Genomic DNA, 20884 nt, shown 5'->3' on the forward strand with positions numbered 1-20884 from the left:
TATGCAGATTTATTCTAGAAAGAGCCGGCGTTGTTTCGTACCAAAAATAACAAAGAGGCGAATCTTCACTATGACGAACAGTCTGACAAAGCTCGTAGTTTAAACGAGACATTTTCAAAGAATTTCAAAATATCTAAATAGTCCAGCAACCCAATTAGTATTTTCCTCATCCACATTATCGTTAAAAAACAGTAAAATTAAATCATCGTGTAAATTCAGACACTGATTGGTTCTGAGGAAAAATTTCAGGCTTCAAGCCTTAAGCGCTTGCGACCTGGTTGTGACGGCTCTTAGGAAAAAGGAATTAGTACTGCGCTTAGGAAAGTTCATCTTCAGAAAGATTTTCATTAGTGAAAAAAAACAGCATTTGATGCAGAAGTAGTACATTTCGGTGAAATATCGCAGCCAGCAATAAATGCAGCAGTAAGCGACTAGATAATAAATTGAAAACACCAGCATGTACCGAACTTACTCATCTCAAAATTCAGAAATTCTAAGGTTTAACGGCAAACATCCACTAAAAAATGGGAGTGTCCAAGTCGAGAAGGTCGCTTCTAGGGCTGAGTTAGAAGTTCTACTTGAGCAGGCGTGATCTAACTTCGATTTTTCTCAACTGTAGGTCTTAGCTGAGCTTCTTGAATTGTTTCTGCCTGGATTTGTTTCCGAAGCTAACGCTGTGAGTTGCCATTGATTCCGCATATTGGAGCTGTGTCCAGGTATATTATGGCTTTCTGAGCAGCCTGGTCATTAAAGAGCGTGCACTTGAACGATTATGCCATAATAACAGTGGGTAAAACTCAGCAACCCCTTACTGGCTCTATCACTTGTCCTCAAGTTTAGCGGGCACTCACTTTACCCACTGCCCTTATTGAAACTATCCAACTGCATTAAACTGGTACGTTCGCATCGATGGTGCAGTATATATATTCGTGCAAATTTGAGCAGTATTTACCAGCGACCAGAAGCGATGTGGCCATTCCTATCCGTGTAGTCGCCGGTTTGGCAATCAATTTGATTTGCTATGTGTAGTTCGATTTTGACGCTACAGCAATTGATATTAAGGACAACACGAGTGTTGCAGTCCTGATGGCTGCAGCTACAAAGATGACCATAATAGGCCAAAAGGCGGGACCTATGGTGCTCGTAAAGCATATACCTTGCAGTGAGTGACAATTGTGCCGGAGTTTAAGCAGATCATCTTTGAAAATGCAGTCAAACTGCAATTCAATCGATATTTTTATTCCTTTGCTTTATCTATATGTTATAAGGGTGACATCGATATTGCGCATTGGCAACTTGATGTTTCATTAACCGGCCTGTCTACTGCTTTCACATAAGTTTATTAGTGGTCAAGCCTTGAACACTTAACATACATCATCCAAGGCTCCACTTACTCAGAGGAACACTACATCTATATGATACGTTTCCAGCCACGCGAGAGACCTATCAATCAATCACAAATTTAGAGAAGCGACGGCCACAAGCACCATTCTAATGCAAGCGTTTCGTCTATACATACAGAATGCTCGGTGTGCCCTGTTTTGAGGGAAACGTTGCTTGAAAAGATCCGTGATTTAGGAAACGAATTACAGACATGTTATCATAAATTTATAGCCTATATTATTATATTTTATTGTATGCTTCTTGTATGTTTTTCTTGTTATATGTCTCTATAATGTACTCTTAGTTTTCCCTTCCGCAACTGATCTCGGTATCGCTATGTTGTATTGTTTCCACGGCCTGTCGGGGAACAGCATCCCATACGAGCGATTCGGGCAGATGGAGCGAAGCTAACGACCATAATAGCTGTCTCTGTTTTTTTAGCCTGATTCTTTTTCTAGGCGTATCAACCCGTGGTCTAGAGCATTTCTTTGTGGCAACGAGCTTGATGTCTTTGCGGACCGGCGGGCAAAAATGATTCACTGTGTTTCAGGATTGTGTTAGACTTCACTCCGTTATTCGACTTGCTATCGCCAAGACAACTCCCGACGCATCCAAGCTTCGTTTTCCGTCTGCGCCGTATCTGCATTGAAGTAAACGTTGACCATTTCGCATGTCTCGAAAACGAACTAAATCTATCTGGATCTGCAGTAGCTAGGCGCAGCAGATTTATTTCTGTACGAACCACGTTTCCAAAATGCTCGCTATATATGTTTAACCCGGGTTTCACGTGTTTTCCCCGTGTATTTGCATTAAATCGTAGTTTCTCTTCTCGCTATCTATTCTACAAATAAATGTATTTCTACATTCATAAGTAAAAAAAATCCGTTCATCGGGTTCTGTCGTTGCAAGGTTGTGCATCGTTAAGCGGACCGATTTTTTCCGCACATATATCATACGATATTCAAGCAACTTATCTGTTGTTATCTAGCACGAACGAATGCAAGCCAATATCTATGAAATGCCAATGGAAGGATAATGAAAGTGATGACACGCATGTAGGTTATTTTTCGCCTTTTCGCAAATTTCGTTGACTTCAAGTTCCTCTATTCCCAGCAATCGCGTACAAGTTTGTTTCCCACAGGTTTTCTAAGGCCGCAAGACTCCATTAAGAATCTCAGTCTATTAATAGCGAAAGGGCGACGAAGCGTGTAAATATTAAACACCTGTTTATCACATTAAGAGTTGACAGCTGGGCTAGCCATGTCCCGCGAGTACAAGTTTCTCATCTACTAAGACACAAGAACTGTTCTATTGCTTGTATTGCTTGAGCCCGTCGAGTCTACTTTAATTAGTTCCTATTATACCTCAGTAGACAGACTTTCGGTCCACACCTCATTTAAATCCGACTCCGGATAAAAAAAATTGTTCAGTTACAATGAAAGCGAAGAAAAGCACGGCTATGATTCGTATCGTAATCCATTGGGGTATCGGTTAAATACATTTTCTACATACAAAAATCTAGTGCACCTCGAGCTGGTGGCAGCGAAAATTTTTAAAGGGCGGGAAAAACTCAAAAAGATGACTGTCACGATGTAGCTGGAGGACTCGTGCGGGAGCAAATACTTTTGTTTTCATCTAACTACCATTAATAATTCATTTGCAATGAAGAATGCGTATGAAGGGTTTTTATGCAGAACCATTTAAACGGTCTCTGCAATAGCTTTAAAAATGCAAAATGTACAACTCGAGATATAAAAACTTGGGCGCCCTATTGCATGGAGAATCTTGTAACATTTCGATTTACATTAAACCATGACCTTTTCAGGCAATAGCAACGCAAAAAGGAGATCTTTTCTACTTCTAAGCACACCCCCGTCAGCGGCCAGATCAAACCGGAACATATAGTGACGCATGATCCGAGCACCTAGTCATGCTAGTGGATCGGATAGTTGACGTTCATTGCAGTTGTTGGTCGGGTACGTCCTGCGTTTTTTTAATGCCGACGCTATGTTCGTAGTCGCCGTTGTAATATTGGTGTTTCCTTTCTCAGTGGCAATGGGCAAGTCTAATCGACAGAGTGGTGTGACCATCATCCTTGGTAATAATTATATGCTTACATACCAGTAGCAGCCCGTACATAGCGTTAGCATGAAAACGCATGCGACGCTTTTCGTGCTAGCTGCTACGTTGCTCCCTAAGAAGCGTCCCGTCGTCGTCGTCGTCGTCTTTTTTCCCTCCTCCACCAGCATCCGAAGTCGTCAAGACAGCACTGCCCCGAAGCTTCCGATACGTTTTTACAGATACTTCACTGCGAGCCATGCGCGATTAGCTCTTATCGACATGAATACCTTCATGCTTGCCAAGTTAACGGCAAATATGATTTGTTAACCAAGTTATTGACATAAACGTGATAAATATTATAGCTGTCATTCATATATGTGATAGATGCTGCTTGTACATGTTTTAGTACAATACGTTGATTTTCCGTCGAAACGGGTTTCTGACATACACAGAATTTAGCAATGGACAGCTTGGCACAACCGAATTTGTGAGTTGAGTAGCGATATGCTCTTTGAAGGTAACGTGCAGCTTTTGCTTGCTGGCACACACAAAAGCGGATCAATCAGAATTATCGTGATATAGTTCGTGGGGTCTTAGTGTACCAGGAAGTAAAAGTTCAACAAATCTTGATCAGAAATTCAGTGTATTGCTTCTATTACCGTTGTTATTTCGCAGAGCCTTCTGCTGCAATTTGTAGACTCTTTGTCGTCCTCATGGAATGACGCAATGGCAGTAACATGTTTGCCTAGTAAATTTAGGCACGCTTAGTGACGTAATGTGGTAGTAGTACGTAGATACTCTTTGTTTCGTGCCGGAAAGGGGCAGCCATCGAAACAATGAACACTTAACGAAGGCAGCACTGTACGTAAAACGATTCTATTATTAAATATCTATTATCTGTTGTACAAGTTTCCAAGTTGCAGACTGTAGGTACGTAGCTGTTTGTAGTAGTAGCGCTGCTACGATGAGTCGGGGCGTATGTGTGTACTTTTGCAATGGTTCTCAATTAGCTTTAGAAGCGACCCATGTCGAAACTGCAAGAAAAAAAGCTCATTTCGTCTCAGACGAGCGTGAATAACTGTAATAAAATGCCACGTGTTTTTTAAAAGTGGGTGATCATTGCGGTGATCCTACAGGTGTCTCTTTCAAGTTCAACATGTTACCGAATTTAGGTAGACTAACATGGCCGTCTCGATAGTCGGAGGAATTGACCTATAATACAGAGAACGTATTACGGTATACTGTAATGATGATCTAAAGATAAGTATGTTGCGAGAATCTTTGAGAGAATCTCATGTTGTGTGAGTCTCGTGTCAATGAAACGCATAACGCGGCATTGTGACATTTTTCAAAAGTGAGTTACAAGAATAGGGCGAAGATGTCATCCGTGTTTGCATTGTTGTCATCCACGATACAGGTCATATATCACGCGACAGCCTTTCGGGATAGACAGACCTAGTTAAACTCAACACCGTGCCACATTGAGGGTATAGTCGCGTCTAAAGGGAAAATTCAATAGATTAGGATCGTTTCGGGAAGAGAGGTCTGTGTTTGTATCACAGAAGGTTTGGGTATGTACACTTTTACATATATAGCCTAACGCTAAACATACCGACGGTTTCTACATCTATTCATAGAAGTGCCAGATTCTTAAAAATAGCCGATTCATACAAAAAAGCTATGGCTTTTTTAATTAAACATAGATTGCGCAAAGTTCGGCGGTGACATGACACCATTTAATTTTTGTTCAACAGTAAATCTAGCCTTTATACACACGCAGCGATTATCAAATTACTCGCTTCATAGAAACATTATTAAACTAAAAATATGAAGGGGATACACTTTTAAACGCTATTAGATCGGGTTTATATCTTAAAATGTTTGGAATTTATAAAGAAAAAAGTTTTGATGGGCCTAATGTCGACTAGTATGTTCGTGAAGATTTTTTGCTCATGACGAGGAAGGATTAAGTGACTAATGTGAACAAATGTTGGATGTTCTAAGTTCAACGTCGGATACCGTCAAGTATTGTGTGGGCCGGTTAGTTCCTTCCAGCGCGAAACGAACTAAGTATACAACTCCCGCTTTCAAACCTAGACCATCTCACAGGTAAATATATCATTGCCACTGCATCGCTTTACGCGAACAACTGTTTGATGTATAGGTAAGGTTAGCTGCTCTATCAAGCTGGACAAAGGTTACCAGCCCCTATAACATGACTCATAGGTAATTTTTCACGATCACGCTTCCACGAAATATTTGCGTTACTGTTGCGTAAAACAGTTAAAATTTCTCTTTGTTTTTATGTAATTGTCGATATTGAAAAAGTACCAGAATGCTCATGTCAAAAGAAGAACGTGCACAAGTGCCTAGTAAGGATAATCCGATTTCCGCGTCCTACACCGACATCGCGGACCAACTCTGGAGTACGCAGCCTGAACCTCTGATTCAAAAATATGCCGCATTACTTTTATTCTGTACCCACAATTTGGACATACAACAATTGCGTGAATATTTGGAACAATACAGCATCGAATTCGGTCACCAAAGCCGGACTACGGAGCGTCTCAAAAATGCTACTGGACAGTGTCACCAAATACCCAAGCTTGTTCTAAACACCTGTTTGCAACTCGACAACCTGCCGTCCGTGACACGCTATTTGTTTAATAGGTTTGCCTTTAGTAAATCGGCGTTCTTGGCGACCGACACCTTTAGACTACCATATCCAGAACGGTTAAAGCAGTGTGTTGACGACTGGACGCGGATGATGCCGATCATCCAAACGATGACCACACAAATGGAGCGTTGCCATGAAGGAAACGACGCTTCCAAGTCTGTGTTGACAGCAAATGTACACTATACTCGACTGCCAGGTCTTGCCTTGTTAACTATCGATCGATACGATAAAGCAGAGGCTTCGTCGTGTGTGCAAGCGTGTACTATCTATGCCGTTGATGTCATTCCCCACCTATATATCGTCCCCCATCTGATATCCATCAAAGACATCAGCGATGCGCTTCAAGCCACCTTCGGATGTTTCATGCAAGCAGAACCCATTAGTGGAACAGTCCGAGATGTCATTTTACGCGACGCGCAAAAGCTTGGTTTCGAAATCAACCACTTCGCCGAGAAAGTCAAGCAGCTTCTATGTTCGCAAGATCATTCCCTCTGTCACACAGAGCTCGATTCGGCCTTTGTAGAAGCCTCATCTTCCAATGTTTGTTCCTTCAGTAGAGCTACATTTGAGTTAGTGGCAGGCTTGAAGCTGGCGGTTAGCGCTAAACATGGCCAGAGCATTACAGAGGGGCTTTGCGAGATGGAACGAAGTAAAAAAATAACCGTACCTAAAAATATTATGAAAGAGCTAGAAAACGGAGTAAGAAACGTCTTCTTCATTTAGGATTTCTTGCATTTTCAAGATCACATTCGTTACCAGTATCTATAGAATGGCCGGTAGAGACCTTTGTCTCTACGATAGGATCGTTTCATCTTTGTATCAACTGAAAGCTTGAAGCTGGTGGTGAACGTTAATTGTCATCAAAACATTCTACAAGTGTTTCACGAGAAGGTGAGGAAGAACGAGGTACTCGTGCCTGAGGACATTAATAACGGGCTGCCCGACGGAAAAAAGGGATATCTTCCTCACATACGATATCTTCCACTGGTCTTGCGATGCGCGATTCACAAGGTGTGGTACGAGTAGCCGTCATACAATGTAGCTTGCATGTTTTTATATCTAAGGTTTCGCAAAGAATGAGAGCTGTCGCCTTGTCATTCTTCATTAGTATGCCTGATTGAAGACCTACGATTTGATTCGCCTGGTTTTGTCGCAGCTGGTTACACTTGCAAAATGTTAATGTTACATGAGCATTTTACCCGTCAATGATTGGCTGCAATCAGCTATTATATTTTACGATGGTAAAGTGTGGTATTTTACAATGGTATAACTATTGTTAGCGTAGAAATCTAGTGCCGATTGGTTCGGCTCTAAAATCGAAATGCGTATATACATATATAGATGTACTTCTGACCAGCTTGAGTATCTAGACTAAATAGGCAAATAGATTTTCAACGATTATCGGTGTAACCTAATTTAGTCTTATAGCATGTCAGCCAGTATGTTTCATCTTGGCTGGAAGCTTTCAAATGAGTTAATTACAGCATACAATAGCACTCATTCGGAGTTTTTATACGAACAAGGGTTTGTATTCCCTCTTCACGAAGTATCCAGGAAAAGGAAAATCGTAGACAATGGGTGCACCACGAATCCACTACCGTCGGTTTTTTTGTCATTACCTAAGTACCAATGAAAGATTGGCCAGGGCAACCATACAGTAACAAATGAGGTTCAAAGGCAAGAAATGATAACCTGGAAGAACTAAGACGAAAAAGCTGTAGTTAGAAGTCGAAAGAGTACGTCACGCCTCACTACGAAGCACTAGAAAAGCAGAAAAAAAAGGTAGCTTACATTCGGTGTTCCTTCGCAGATGAGCAATGAGAACAATCGCTCGTACAGCGGGCCAATTATGCGATGTCCTGGACAGACTACACGCCCACAAACGATGTTTATATAAAAAGTCCTCAGGAGCAAATCATTAAGTTTAGGTCAACTTTTTAGGATACGCATCGTACATTTCTGAGTAGCCTTGGTGTTAGATTAGTCGCGAACGGTACGTTCGATCGGTTGAAAGGAGAACTGTGCACAACACTGAGAAATGCGTTAAAAATCTCACGAAAACTTCACCTCCAGAAAGCGATACTGCAGAAGAACGCCGAGACGTTGGAGAAGTTCAGAGAACGAAGGGGTCAGCAGGTGAATAGGGACAGTGAAAACTAATTGGCGTAACGTAATTAACCCTCAGATTAATGGTGACTATAAAAGTCTGCATGCTTAAGTGGTATCAGTACTTGCAAAACTGGTTTCAGCCCGTATCCGACGCACTCACTTTTTGTAGTCACTGCGATATATCTTTCAACTACACCACTTTGTACTTCATTTTCCTCTCGGTTTCCGATATATACTGTCAACGATTACATATAGATGACAAGCGCTAATGTTTCGTTCATATTTATTATAGTATGTTGATTTAATACTATAATTAGCCTCGCACGTGCACCTCAAAGGTGTCTGGAGAGCTCGCGGAGATAAACGTTGATTCCTTTGTCATAATCTCGTACGAATGCTTTTGATGCTGACCGATAGAAGCTATGGCGTTCTTGAACTGATCCAGGACACGACAGACCCGAAGGGAACACATATGCAATCGTCGTGCTGAAACGAAATTTCTATCGGAAATTCCCTTTTAATTTAGTACGTTAAGGTACATTAAGAACATAATACAGTCTACGATTAATACGCACGATGTGGAAGTTTGTGTACGCGTTAGTGTGTAAGGTGTCAAAATAAATTGGAATTACCCAATTCTTATTATTAAAATAGTAGCTCATTTGGTAGCCTAGACTACTGAATCACTTCAGTATATTTCCAACTAGTATGTATTGTTTATTAATGATTCATGAACATTGTTCATTGCTGGAACCCAGTATGAACTGGTGTTGAACCAGATCACGTAGAACGCAAGTGTAGTTCGCTTCAAGTGGCCTATTTTTTTATAGGCTTTGCGTAAATGAGCAGAACGTGAATGCTCTAAACAATCTTCCTCGATTCCAACGATTCACTAAACGATTTCAATTGTTGATTAGGCTGTTGATTGGGGATGGTTGATGAGGCGATCTCTTCAAATATATCGTTGGTGAGCTCATAGGTTTTTCCTTATCGCGGGTAGGGTGTTTGAAACAGGCTAGCTGCACAGTGAATCTGCTAGACAAGGGTTCTCGCCTCTCAGAAGTCTGTCGCTACTGTAAATACAGACCGATTGTTGTCCATGGCTTCAATATAAGCTCTCGAAAACGTACACATTTTAGTTTATTCCTAAAATTTTTCCGGGGAAAAAACTTCACCACTTGAAGCGGTCTGTCCACGAATCCCGCTGAGGCATATGCGTCCAATAAATTACTATGAAATGTTATGATCTGCCAACAAAGGCTTTGCCTTTGGTATGCTCATAGATTAATTGTAATTGTTCTACTACTCGTCTTTGTTTGCCACCATTCGAGGTCGATTAGTGGAATCTGCGCAAAAATGAAAAAAAATTCCATCGTCGTTTTATCTGGTACCAATTTCAGATGTACCCAGCTGATGGGCTGTTCCCTATAAAAAAAAGACTTAAGTTCACCTTAGATACAATGAGAGAGGTACAGAAATAATGCTCCGAAACTACAGTGGCATCGTATAAGAAATTTCAAAATGCCAACAATAAGGAAAGAAAAATGATGACCAGAAAGCAAAAAAAGTTAAAAAAATATATAAATAAAATATGAAAATATATAAAATATAAAAATAGTGTCAGGCTAGTGGGTCTAAACGTAACTGATGAATTTTTTACATAAATGATGCTGCATTAAAAAAAATAGAGCCTGAATATTGAAAAAAATGCGCCGAGAGTGAGGTAAAAACAGTCAAAAAATATACGACATCTGCTAATCGTTCCTGCATCGAGTGCGATTAGTGACGACTTCTTTGACGATCGGTGATAGCTTCATTAATAGTGTGCAGGGTCCTATAGAATAACCGGTCCATCCGCAAAAATCAACGAATTAATTATGTATATCACAATGCGCTCAATTAATGTTACACGGGCTCGAACGACGATACTTTTAGCAAAAAGATGGACTGAAGTCCCACACAATACAAGTGGCTACAACATCTCGCTCAAAATTGCACGCCTCTAGCTAATGCACTCATATTCTAAAGATTCGTGCAGTTCGACCGAGCGTGCTGTTGAAACAAATACCCAGAGGTAGCGCGACAGACTCCGGGTCTAGGATAAGTAATGAACCGCCTACGGCGTGCCTGTACGCTACGCGCTGCACTGCCGATACTATTGAGAGGGAAAGCCGGACAAAATAACATCGATAAGCAACAATAAACGGCGGAAAAAGCCAGAAGAGACATCGAGAAATCTTCATTGGGACGGAACATAGGCCAAGATAAGGTGAACTGCTCTTAGGCAAGAAACACGGACATATAAAATGGAAGGAATTCGGAAAGCGAAGCGGGTTTGGCCTACTAAGCCTGTACAATAATAGGAAAAGAATTGGTAATTGTAATAATAATAATAATCATTTATGACAAAATGCCTAGTTAGCGATGTGCCGCTTGCAAACATACCGGAAAAAGTTGCGAAGAACATCGAAGCTGTTATAGTTTATAATTAGTATGGTACATGTATGCAGGCTACATCAGATGTCAATCGCGGACACAATTGTTGTAGCTTAGGTGCGGATAACGAAGACACTAGACCCGGAGCAAAACAGATTACCACTTTGAAATGTTTAGAAAAAGGCCGCACTCTGCATTATACAAGCATATCGCATGGTCGGCATCTCTGTAGTATTGCGATGACATAAATTTGAAACAGATTTATTACATGAGACACCGCGTTGAAGTCCCAAAAATCAAGAAAAGAAAACGTTTGTATGACACAGGTCAAGCAGGCCAAAGAAAAGGGACATGACTAAAAAAAAATTATATGAAAGAAAGAATTGGCCTCCACTTCAAGGGGCAGATCTTACCTTATGGCGGACATTAAAAAGTGACTGGGTTGCCGAGTGATGTTTTCAATCAGCTTTTCCCCTAAGCTGTAGCAAGAGATACAACTTTTGAAAATTGTCTCGTCAAAATCAGCCCCTGTTGAAAATTTCCATCTACGGTGATTTAAAGGCAGATGACGACTCGGCCTACACTTAGCGACACTTGAGGAAACCAGAAATACAGCAAGGGAAAAAAGGGAAGCAAAGAAAGCTCGAGATTACAACCCAAGGAGTGGACCCCAGCAATTTGTGGAATTGATAGGCAACGCCACGGGCTATTGTGAAGTTGGCTCAGCGATTGCAGGAAACATATTAAAGAAGAAAGTGCACCGCGAATAGATAGAAGGGGCCGAATTTGGTGTCGACGGTTCAGCCACAGTGGACGTAACGCGTCGGAAGAAGTGAGGAACGCGGAAGATGACCCTGAAGTAATTAAATTGATCTTTTTTTATCGATCCGTTGTACTGTTCACAGTCATACAGGCTTGAACAAGGCTTCTAGGCATGAATAATAGTCCCTAGGGCGCTTAGAAAACGCGACAATGGTTGAAGTGATTATTTCGTAAAACATTTCTATAGCACAAATATTGTGTATGCTATATACACCCATGTATAGACATTTCGGTAGAATAAATGCGACTTCAGGTTCTCTTAAATTTTACAAGAGACGGATATGATATGAGATAACATCATTTTTCCACTTTGATATACATGAAGTATAAAACCCTAATATAGCCAGAGCTTGAACAACTGTCTGTATGATGATAGAAATATCGCATTTAGTGCCTTGATAATGATTTTCGAGTTCTAATAGGTGGTATATCAGAAATATAAAAAGAACTGAATAGCTCGATAGAACGACATCGTGTTACGGGTAATTGATGCTTTGTGCCTATAGCTGATGCGCCTAATATATCTATGCCACAGCAGATACTAAGTAATGTATAATTACTTTTGGCCATAGCCATCATGTACTTACCCCTGAAACCAAACAAAGCTGTTAACCGTCGACGCGGCGAAAACACCTTGCGAAGCTCTCGGAAAAAATTGGCTCTCGATGCCTCCCGGAGTGGTGGCATACGGAGCCAGACTTGTATTATTCATCGGAAATCCGAAAAAGCAAGCAGAAACATTAAGCAATTAGTCTTAATTGTAAGGAAGTTAGTTAGTGAACTTTTTTGGTGTCTAGGCAAACTGTTCGCCTGTGTACCATTGAAGGGATACGTAATACATTTGAGAGCCTTTACGAATTTTCGTGTAATATGTAAAGCTAGAACTTTACTGGAAATTCTATTTGAAGCTAGGGTAGGGTCAAATAGGCAGCTCCGTACATTGATTTTGCTAACATGATGTAAAGACTCGACTACCTATATTTCAGTTTACCTACGAATAATTTGCGGGAACCGAGCAGTTTAAAGGTCTATTATATTTATTACAGGTCGTGTTTTTACTAGCGGCTTAAAATGTCTCCTCTCATAGCTACAGACCTGGATCTTCCCTGTAACCCTCTAGTTGCTAGACAACGGTACTAGCACTTCACGATAGCCAGGACGAAAGATAGGCTCTTCAAGAAGCTAGTTACTGCTACTACCACAACTATGAAAACTTCCTAGCTTAATTCCTGGTAGCAGATTTCATATTACTTAATTTTTACCTGTCGCTAATTAGATTTGCCTTTTCATCCACAGCGATTGTCTACCAGCACAGAATTGTTGTCTTTTTACTCCTGAACGTGCGGATTCATGTATGTCCGTGCACTGCTTGATGAATTCTTTTCTTTTTTTTGAGTTCGAACTCTGATTTTGATTGAACGAGCGCGTTGCCAATTTTCATAGAGCTGTACAACAGCGCCTAGCCTTCAGCTAGACGTCTGGTCATGGATTGTTTTTATCATCTGTAAGCATTTCATTGTCTATTGCATTATATTTCAAGGCCTAGAGTCCCGTATTATCAAGGCCTAGAGAGAACTAGTCCCGTATTTCGAACAAATTCTACATTCTAAAATGTTCGGTGCACGGTAAATACTGAATTCGTAAGGAAGTCCATTGTTGACTCAGGATCAGCTTTACATAGAGAAGATGGAGCGTCTATAATGCAAATTATTTCCACAATTGACAACAGTCGATCTTCACGCTAATTTTTGTTCTTTCAACTACGTCAAAGCTTTTCGAAGAACTCGCCAACGATGCTCCTGATAGATCGCGTGGAACCAGTAGGTAAGCTAGCCTATATTAGAAAATATAAATAAAGCTGTTCATTATTGATAATCGTCATTATCTTCCGTTATTGATAAATTTACGGGTGTGATGTAATGTCGATTTTTCTATTCAATCTCCCGTTTCTTATACAACTGGTGCCACCCCTACATTACCGCGCTGAGCATGAATATACGGGTGAATACATCCCGCAGTAACACGACGGTTGCCTATATAATAATATATTCCATCATCGTACGAGAGTGGCGATGCTCTGCCTGGACAGTGCACAAGCTATTAACAGACTAAATAGGAAACTTCTATAGTCCTAGTAGTTAACGGGGAGGTGCCATTATCTAGTAGTAAACTCTAGCCCGATTATAATGATGAGTAATGAAGGGTAGGTCCGGCTTCTTCTGTTTGTCATTTCTCCATTTGTGACTTCAGGTCCTTATAGATCAAGAGCATCAATGTCGTTACGTAATTGTGACGAACATTACTAATAGTCAGTCATGTCGTTAGGTAACAGCAGTGCACTGGCGACAATTGTGCGGTAACCACGTACTGACTATATGCACTGTTTACGCCGCGCACAGTTTCATCTGTTACTACGCTCTGCTACATTGCTTGCGCCGTCTATTACTTCGATTGCACTGCCATCGTAAACGGAAGTCGTCACGTTTTGGAACAATCATAATTGCCGCCACAGTCGCCGCCGTTGTAACGGCATCACCAGGTACTAGTCGAACGCCTCGATACTTCTAGCCGCAGCGGGCGACGAAAGTGCGGCAGCTCCCATTCCGCGAGCATGTGTCTACCACCCATACTGATTTCTCTTCAATAACAACAACAACTGGCGCACAGATAAAAAAACAACACTAGTCGGTATCGTAATAACAAATACTCGTGCTAATACTTTCAATAATACACGTGCCATCAGTGCTACGGACATTACTTGAATCACTGTTGTTGTCTTCACCTCGACCTTTTGCTTCGTCGCCGGGTTATCGGTGTCACAGACAAAGTCAGTGTTACCAAAGCTTATTCCAAGATTGCAATCCAATTTGATCGGGTCAAATCAGATCCTGTAATCATTGTCGTCACCCCCGTGCGATGTCCCTAGGGAAGCTACGCGGCCCCCCATCCGTCGGACACGTAATATCTAGTTATTCGTTTGACCCTATCTTTTACTGTTTTCGAACAGTGTTAGTGTAGAATAGTCGAGCTGCTAACAGGTATCGATCGAAAGCCAGACCTGTAAGTAGACTTGTTTATTTAATTGCCAGGGAGAAGTTAGCGTAAACTGGAGTAGGCAATGGACATGGCACAGATGGTCGCATTCGTATCACCTTTGTCCTTGTGCCTGCTCAATCACTACATGGAAAGAAAAACGAAAAGCCAGAGATAATCTGTGCAGACGTTTGATTTTATTAAATGTCGTATATAAATACATACGTAACCTGTACAGTGTTGTTGTAACTTGTTGATTTATTGGTGATTGACAGTCAGCTGTAAGATACACGCCGCCACGCGCCGCTCCATAGGTGGTCCCCTCAGGCGGCACTTCTTCTCACGACTGTATTATTATATACCTGCGAGTAGGACATCTATTGTTGACTTGGCCTGTTTAGAAGCCATGTGTATCATGTGGAGGGCGTTAGTATACCCGGCGGCTAGGAGAATTTTGAGCTCAATAGTACGTTCGTCGGTACGTCGATATCGGTGACAGTAATTTACGTAAATAGATGAAAACTTGAGATGAAGTAAAATTTTGAAAGAATTGAATCTGGAACTGATACTTTAACTTTACAATAACTGCCCTCTTGGAAGTAGCACTACCCACCTAATGTAATACAAATCGAAGTAATGTATCCGTAATATCTTCACGTGTTCTTTTTTACTATACGTAAACTGCATGTGTTGCATTATAGATGTATTATATACAGTTGCACACGAGACGATTTGTGTGAATAAAAAATAATTGAAAAAATACAAGCTATACAGTGGTAGAAACGTGAGGCATTACGTATGATTTTGTAGCAACGGGGAACTGTGACGGTGAAAAGCAGTGTTCCGTTATAGTACTCTACTGCCAATTGACAGGACCAAGTTAACATACTAGTTTGGTTAAATTTTTTGCGCCTCGTCAATCGTTGAATGAGTAAGATAAAAAGGTTTTCATTCTAATGCTATTTGTTCCGATCTTAATAATCTCGAATGACTGAAGCTATAGAAGATTTTATAGTAATATATACAACCGATGCTCACTCAGATCGATTCAGCTTTCAAGGCGAGATGAACGGATTTTGGCTTATGAAGACGGCATTATTCTATTTTACGCTAGCAGCTTGCATCTCGATAACAATCCGTCAAGTTGCTGACAAACGATGTGATATGTAGGGCTGATATATGGTATTTTAACGATCGCAAGCTTCCTTTAATCAGACCTCTACGAGTTCAGCATCTACACATCGTGCTATTGTCTCGTTTAGCCAGCTCGTCCTATCTTACCGTTCAACACAACGGTTGTTAGCGATGAAGAACTAAGTCATGGTGTTCTGAATAAACTGATTTGTTTTCTGGTGATTTGGAATCTTCCCGTACGTAAAGTGTCAAATAGGAAAAGTCAGAGATAAATCTCAAGAGCAGAAAATACTGTTGTTCCACTAAACAAATGCACGTGGGGCAAACCCGCTGAAATGTTCATGCTTTCCATCCTGCGGTCGTCAATGTTGCTGAGAAACTGAGCGAAAAACTCCCCGTGTTCTCGCCTACAGTAGGTAACAAGAATCGAAAATAAGAAATGTGCTATGAAGCAGAAGGAGCGTGTGATTATTTAACAACTTTAAAATGATATATTTGTCTCGTATAGATCCTCCAGAAAAAACAGAGTACCGTAGATATGCTACGTCAAGAATTACGTTTTATGGCCGATTTAAAGAGGCTATGTTTAAGGGTGGTTGACCTGCCAGGAAACCTCGCTTTAGTGTTCGAAGAAAGCGAGTTTATCCTCATTGGGCAAACCAAGTCGAAAGCTGGATCGTTGAGAGCTCTAAATGAATTTGTCTCTCAGGTGAATCTCAGTACGAAACTTTCGGACGTGGACGTGAAAGACGGGAATACGAGAGCAGCTGGAATATGTTCAAGTTATGAAAAGCAAGATGGTGTCTCAAGTACGGAATTGCTTCTTAGATAATGGCAATGTGCTTGTGTACTATGAGCCGTATTGTCACCTAACTTCTAGTATCGGTATGCTGCTTGCCGCCAATGACGTTCAGGTGATGCCGTATTCGGAAGATCTTTATTCAGTGGAAAAGACCTGGAAAGTCGTGATTCACAGGTTTGGGAAGAACAAGAAATAACATATGTTTCGGTTCTCTGAAAAGAATCACACACGTGTGGCAATAAAGATCCATTCGTAGCTCGAACAACATCAAAAATATCCCCTAAGGTGTGGCGGCAGATATCGCTATAAAAGGCAGTCTCACCAGATACAAATGCTTGTAACTATATCATATAGTTTGTCAGTTGTTAGGAAGTATCTTCCGATTCTTTATCGATATGTAGGGTACTAACCCAAAGTAAAATAATTCGCTTTTATAAACCAAAAGCCGTTCACAAATATCTCGCTCTAGTATTGCGTAATTTTTGATTAAGGACCGACTATAATAGTAACACACTTTGCTTCGCACCAAAGAGGCATAAAAATGGGGGGTTGCAGCCCATACGCCTCGATTGTAACATTTACCTAGATGACTTTCTCGTGCCGTTTATTTGTTTCAATAAGGGTCGCACCCTGTTATGCTGTCTATGTATTTACACATTTTTATACATTTTTACCCTAGTAATTAAAATGCGTCGTTATGATCTATGTCATGCGTTCTAATAATAAAACGACGGGTCATTTGTCCTACTGGATGTTTACGGTCATGGTTTATTTAGTTACTTGTACAATTGTGTATAGTTTAAAATTTTCCAAAATAAAGATTCTCATTATTCGGTTCATCTTTCGTGTAGTCATGGAACGTTGACCACATTAATGCGGTAGTTTCGTAGAAGTGGCGATAAGTGCGTCTAGACTTTTCGTAGCAGAGCTGATTTAAAAAACGCTTCCCTCACAACAACGACCCAATCAAGACTTCGATGCTTAAATTGCAACACGGCACAAATGCTCAAGATCAAGGTTCAGAAAGCATGTGCGTAAACTTTGTGAATTTTTAGGTATAGCATATTTTGGTGAGTTAGTATACAACAGGCATATACGAGGGCCAAAAAAAAAGTGTAGAGTAATGGTGGTCCTCTCAATGTTGGTAGTTCTCTGCAAGCAGCCTAACGTGACTCGAAGACTAGCAGAAATATTGTCCACTTCCACCGGAAAGTTCGTGTCCATATGATCCAGTTCACTATTTTCTTGGTTGCACCATATTTTTCGTAGGATTTTGCCAAATAAAAATATATACAGCAAAAATATTTTCCATTTTTTATAGTGACAGCTTAGTCAATTAGTGTCTTTAAGAGCTATGCGACTGCGAAGCGTTTCAGTCCTTCCTCGTAGATTCCTTGATTCTATCCTGTTCCTTATAGATTAGGCCTTGATTATGCACATTACTGTAGGTAGCACAGGATATTTTACGTTCTATTGACGACGACAGTGAAAAATAGGTTGGAAACCACGCCATTCCCTAGCGGACGTCAAAAGATTAAAAATAGAATGTTTGCTGGTGGCCGTTCCGCATTTCTGCCTTCGTCGTAAGGCAGGGAGGGAAACTACGTTGGGCGTCTGCTTTCGTTTGTTTACGAATCTTAGTAAGTGAAGCGTTCGACACTAACTAGTGAGGGATCAAAATCTTGGCTGTGCACAGTTCCTTTAGAATTGTCATCGACTGGCACGCTAATTTCTTCATGTAACAGATACGTGACAGCGGAAATTCTACGAGCTTTGTCAGCGTGACCGGTTGCCGCTTTGTTTATCTGGTCTCTTAATACATTTTCGACTATCTTTAACCTTAAGACGGCCCTAAACGCGCGTGTGGATTGCGAATGGTTCTGAACCATGTCGTTGTCTCCAATGTTCCTTTTCTGGCCGTCACCTCCTGCAGTCTATTTTTAAGTATGGCACTTATTCCGTTCCGAGTTAATTAGTAATACGCTTAATGTCAGCATCAATGTTTTTCAGGTTTTTTTTTTTTGTTAGAACGAAAAGGGTCCTATGCGAAATAATGTACTGAACAAAGTGGTCGTACATCGTTTTTTCTTACATCTTTGCATATCTTGCCTATAGCACAAGTAGGTAAAATGCGATTCTAGCTAGTATTTAGCATATTATGAAACATACCATGTAATCCACCCTGTTCACGGTTTAGGAATGGTAATGATAGATGTTGAGGCTCAAACGCGCGAGAGATCGTCAATGTGATCATCACATATCCAGGAGGAGCTCCATAGATTTTCATGTCGTTGTTTGCGTCCTCGTACATTGCAGAACCAACGTCGACGACATCGCGATCTCTTGTCGGGTCGGTAGCAAACTACCATAGTCCTGTTCCACTGCGAAATTTTTTTGGACGTTTGGAATGGATTTTTTGAAGGTTGAACTCGCCTCACCTTTGATTTCCGACAAGAAAGAGCGATTGTACAGTACACGTATGAAGAAGCTTTTCGATTAGCAAAGCGATTGGCCATTCGTGGTTTCGTATCTCCTGCTAAGCCTTTTGGGGGTTGAAGTACAACGGATTGAGCTCTATGCAGCACCAGGTCTACCGCTATTGTCTTCGAGAATGCGTCAATTCCAAAAGGTCGAACGTATGCTATATCTGTATTAATCACAATCAATATACCTGCACCAATTAAATTGCTACAATCCTACAGAAAGTCTCATTCTAGCTGATCTCGGTAATGCATATAGCTTCAGTCCTTTCAGAAAGTAATTCAGTGGGGAAATGGATGATAGGTAGAACATTCATGAGCGGACGGTTGAGAAGAGAGATCCTCAGATTCGGTCGGTAATATTGCTGGGCGTTGATTCGTTTTCGGTTACAGCTGATCGATTTAGGGCTAGACAGACATCCGGACGATAGTGTTTTTGTCTTTAGCTTGATTTGTCAATGCTTTTACGATAGTAACACGATTCTAAATTTCATTGTTGAACGTTCCGTTCGTAGCTCGGCCAGAAAGAGCTATCGTGTTTATGATAACGCGTCTATATACAAAATGAACAGAGGCATAAATGCAGATTCGCAGGCTTGGAAGCCGGGTCCTGGGCATGAGCAGTTCAGTTTACGGTGCGGTAGAAGATCTCCGCTTTTCGACTGAGTTACAAAATTTTCCTTTACTAGGGTTTCCACTATTTCACCAATAGGCGTTTTTCATCCCACTCAGTTTGTGGCATGTTATATTCAGATAGATGGTTTTGTTAGTGATAGAGTTGTGTTTTCGTCGTTGAACCAGACCCTACATAGTACAAAAATCATGCCCAAATAGTATTTATTGGCAGTAAGAAATGTTGTCAAGCCCAACCGAAATACGTTTTGTATTTTACGACGATCGGCCGATGTATATGTAAACGTATCTCATTCGGCGCTCTTAACTTGTCCTCTTCCAGGAACTTTTGGCAAAATGTCAACGTTTTTGGGCACATTCTCTAAGCAGAAACTTGAAAGAACGAGTTAATTTTAATTTTATGAATCTATTAGCCATTTCGATGCAATGTTGAATGGGCACCAACTCCATACAGCCTCCCCACATAAGCTCTGCCTATTTAGAAAGTGTCCGTATTGTTGCTTCTATTCATTACGTGCAGCCATGTCTGTCAAAATCGCTAGTAGTCCAATTGTATGATTGAAACTAATTTACAATGAAAAATCTTTTCTCTCGAATTCCGAGTACGAATCTGTGTATAGAATTCAGGCCACCGGAGCCTGTTATAATAAGGTCCTATTATCATTATCGTGTAATGCACATTTTTAACCATGATTAAGTGAATAATGAAACAGGCAAAACTATGTAGGGTAGCCACTGGCCTGCCGTGCATATACTCGATCATTAGAAACAAAGGATTTCATGGAAAATGCTTAGCGTATCCGGAAATCTATTGCTAGTAAGAAAACAAAATACCTAGATTTCGCAACGTTCCTTTGTATAAGGTGGTAACAATCAATAGTAACTGTCTCCAACATCAATAGTAGCTGCCGTTCATCTGGCAGTTAGATGACATACAAAACCCATTAGGTCAGCGGCGGTGTTTATCTTCTTGGATATTCCTTTGAACTTGCTCTAACGAGCAAATGAACCCTATTGATATTTCAAGTAGATTATAAAAGCGGAAGATCCTTTAAAGCTTGAGCTAAGAGCGCTGGGAACAGGAGTGTCTAAACTTTTTGCCATTTCGAAAGGACAAGCGGAACATATTCTTAGATCAAGTATCGTCATCGTCATGATCACTCAACAGTCACTATACGTTTAGATAAAAATAGTAGGTAACCAGTTTTTTAACTTTGCTATAAATAGAATGAATTATTGGGTATCCAGGAACAGGTTTTAGAGTGCAGTAGAAGCCGACTGCCAGAATGAACCTTTGCCACGTTACTGAGAGAT

General features: G+C 40.8%; 1 protein-coding gene across 1 annotated transcript; it reads left to right on the forward strand.

The window, feature by feature from the left end:
• The first annotated feature begins 5735 nt into the window (after positions 1-5735).
• On the forward strand, positions 5736-11773 carry LOC147757678 (uncharacterized). Its single transcript, XM_086980626.1, has one exon. It carries the CDS (start codon positions 5780-5782, stop codon positions 6842-6844), a length of 1065 nt encoding a protein of 354 aa, XP_086836752.1. The 5' UTR covers positions 5736-5779; the 3' UTR covers positions 6845-11773.
• The last annotated feature ends 9111 nt before the right edge of the window (positions 11774-20884 follow it).

The sequence above is a fragment of the Varroa destructor genome, unplaced genomic scaffold, assembly GCF_002443255.2.
Source record: "Varroa destructor unplaced genomic scaffold, Vdes_3.0 BEIS01000002.1, whole genome shotgun sequence".
Classification (NCBI taxonomy): domain Eukaryota; kingdom Metazoa; phylum Arthropoda; class Arachnida; order Mesostigmata; family Varroidae; genus Varroa; species Varroa destructor.

Bases quoted from the DNA above. Each gene is read 5' to 3' on its own strand.
- LOC147757678 (XM_086980626.1), top strand. From the start codon at position 5,780: ATGCTCATGTCAAAAGAAGAACGTGCACAAGTGCCTAGTAAGGATAAT.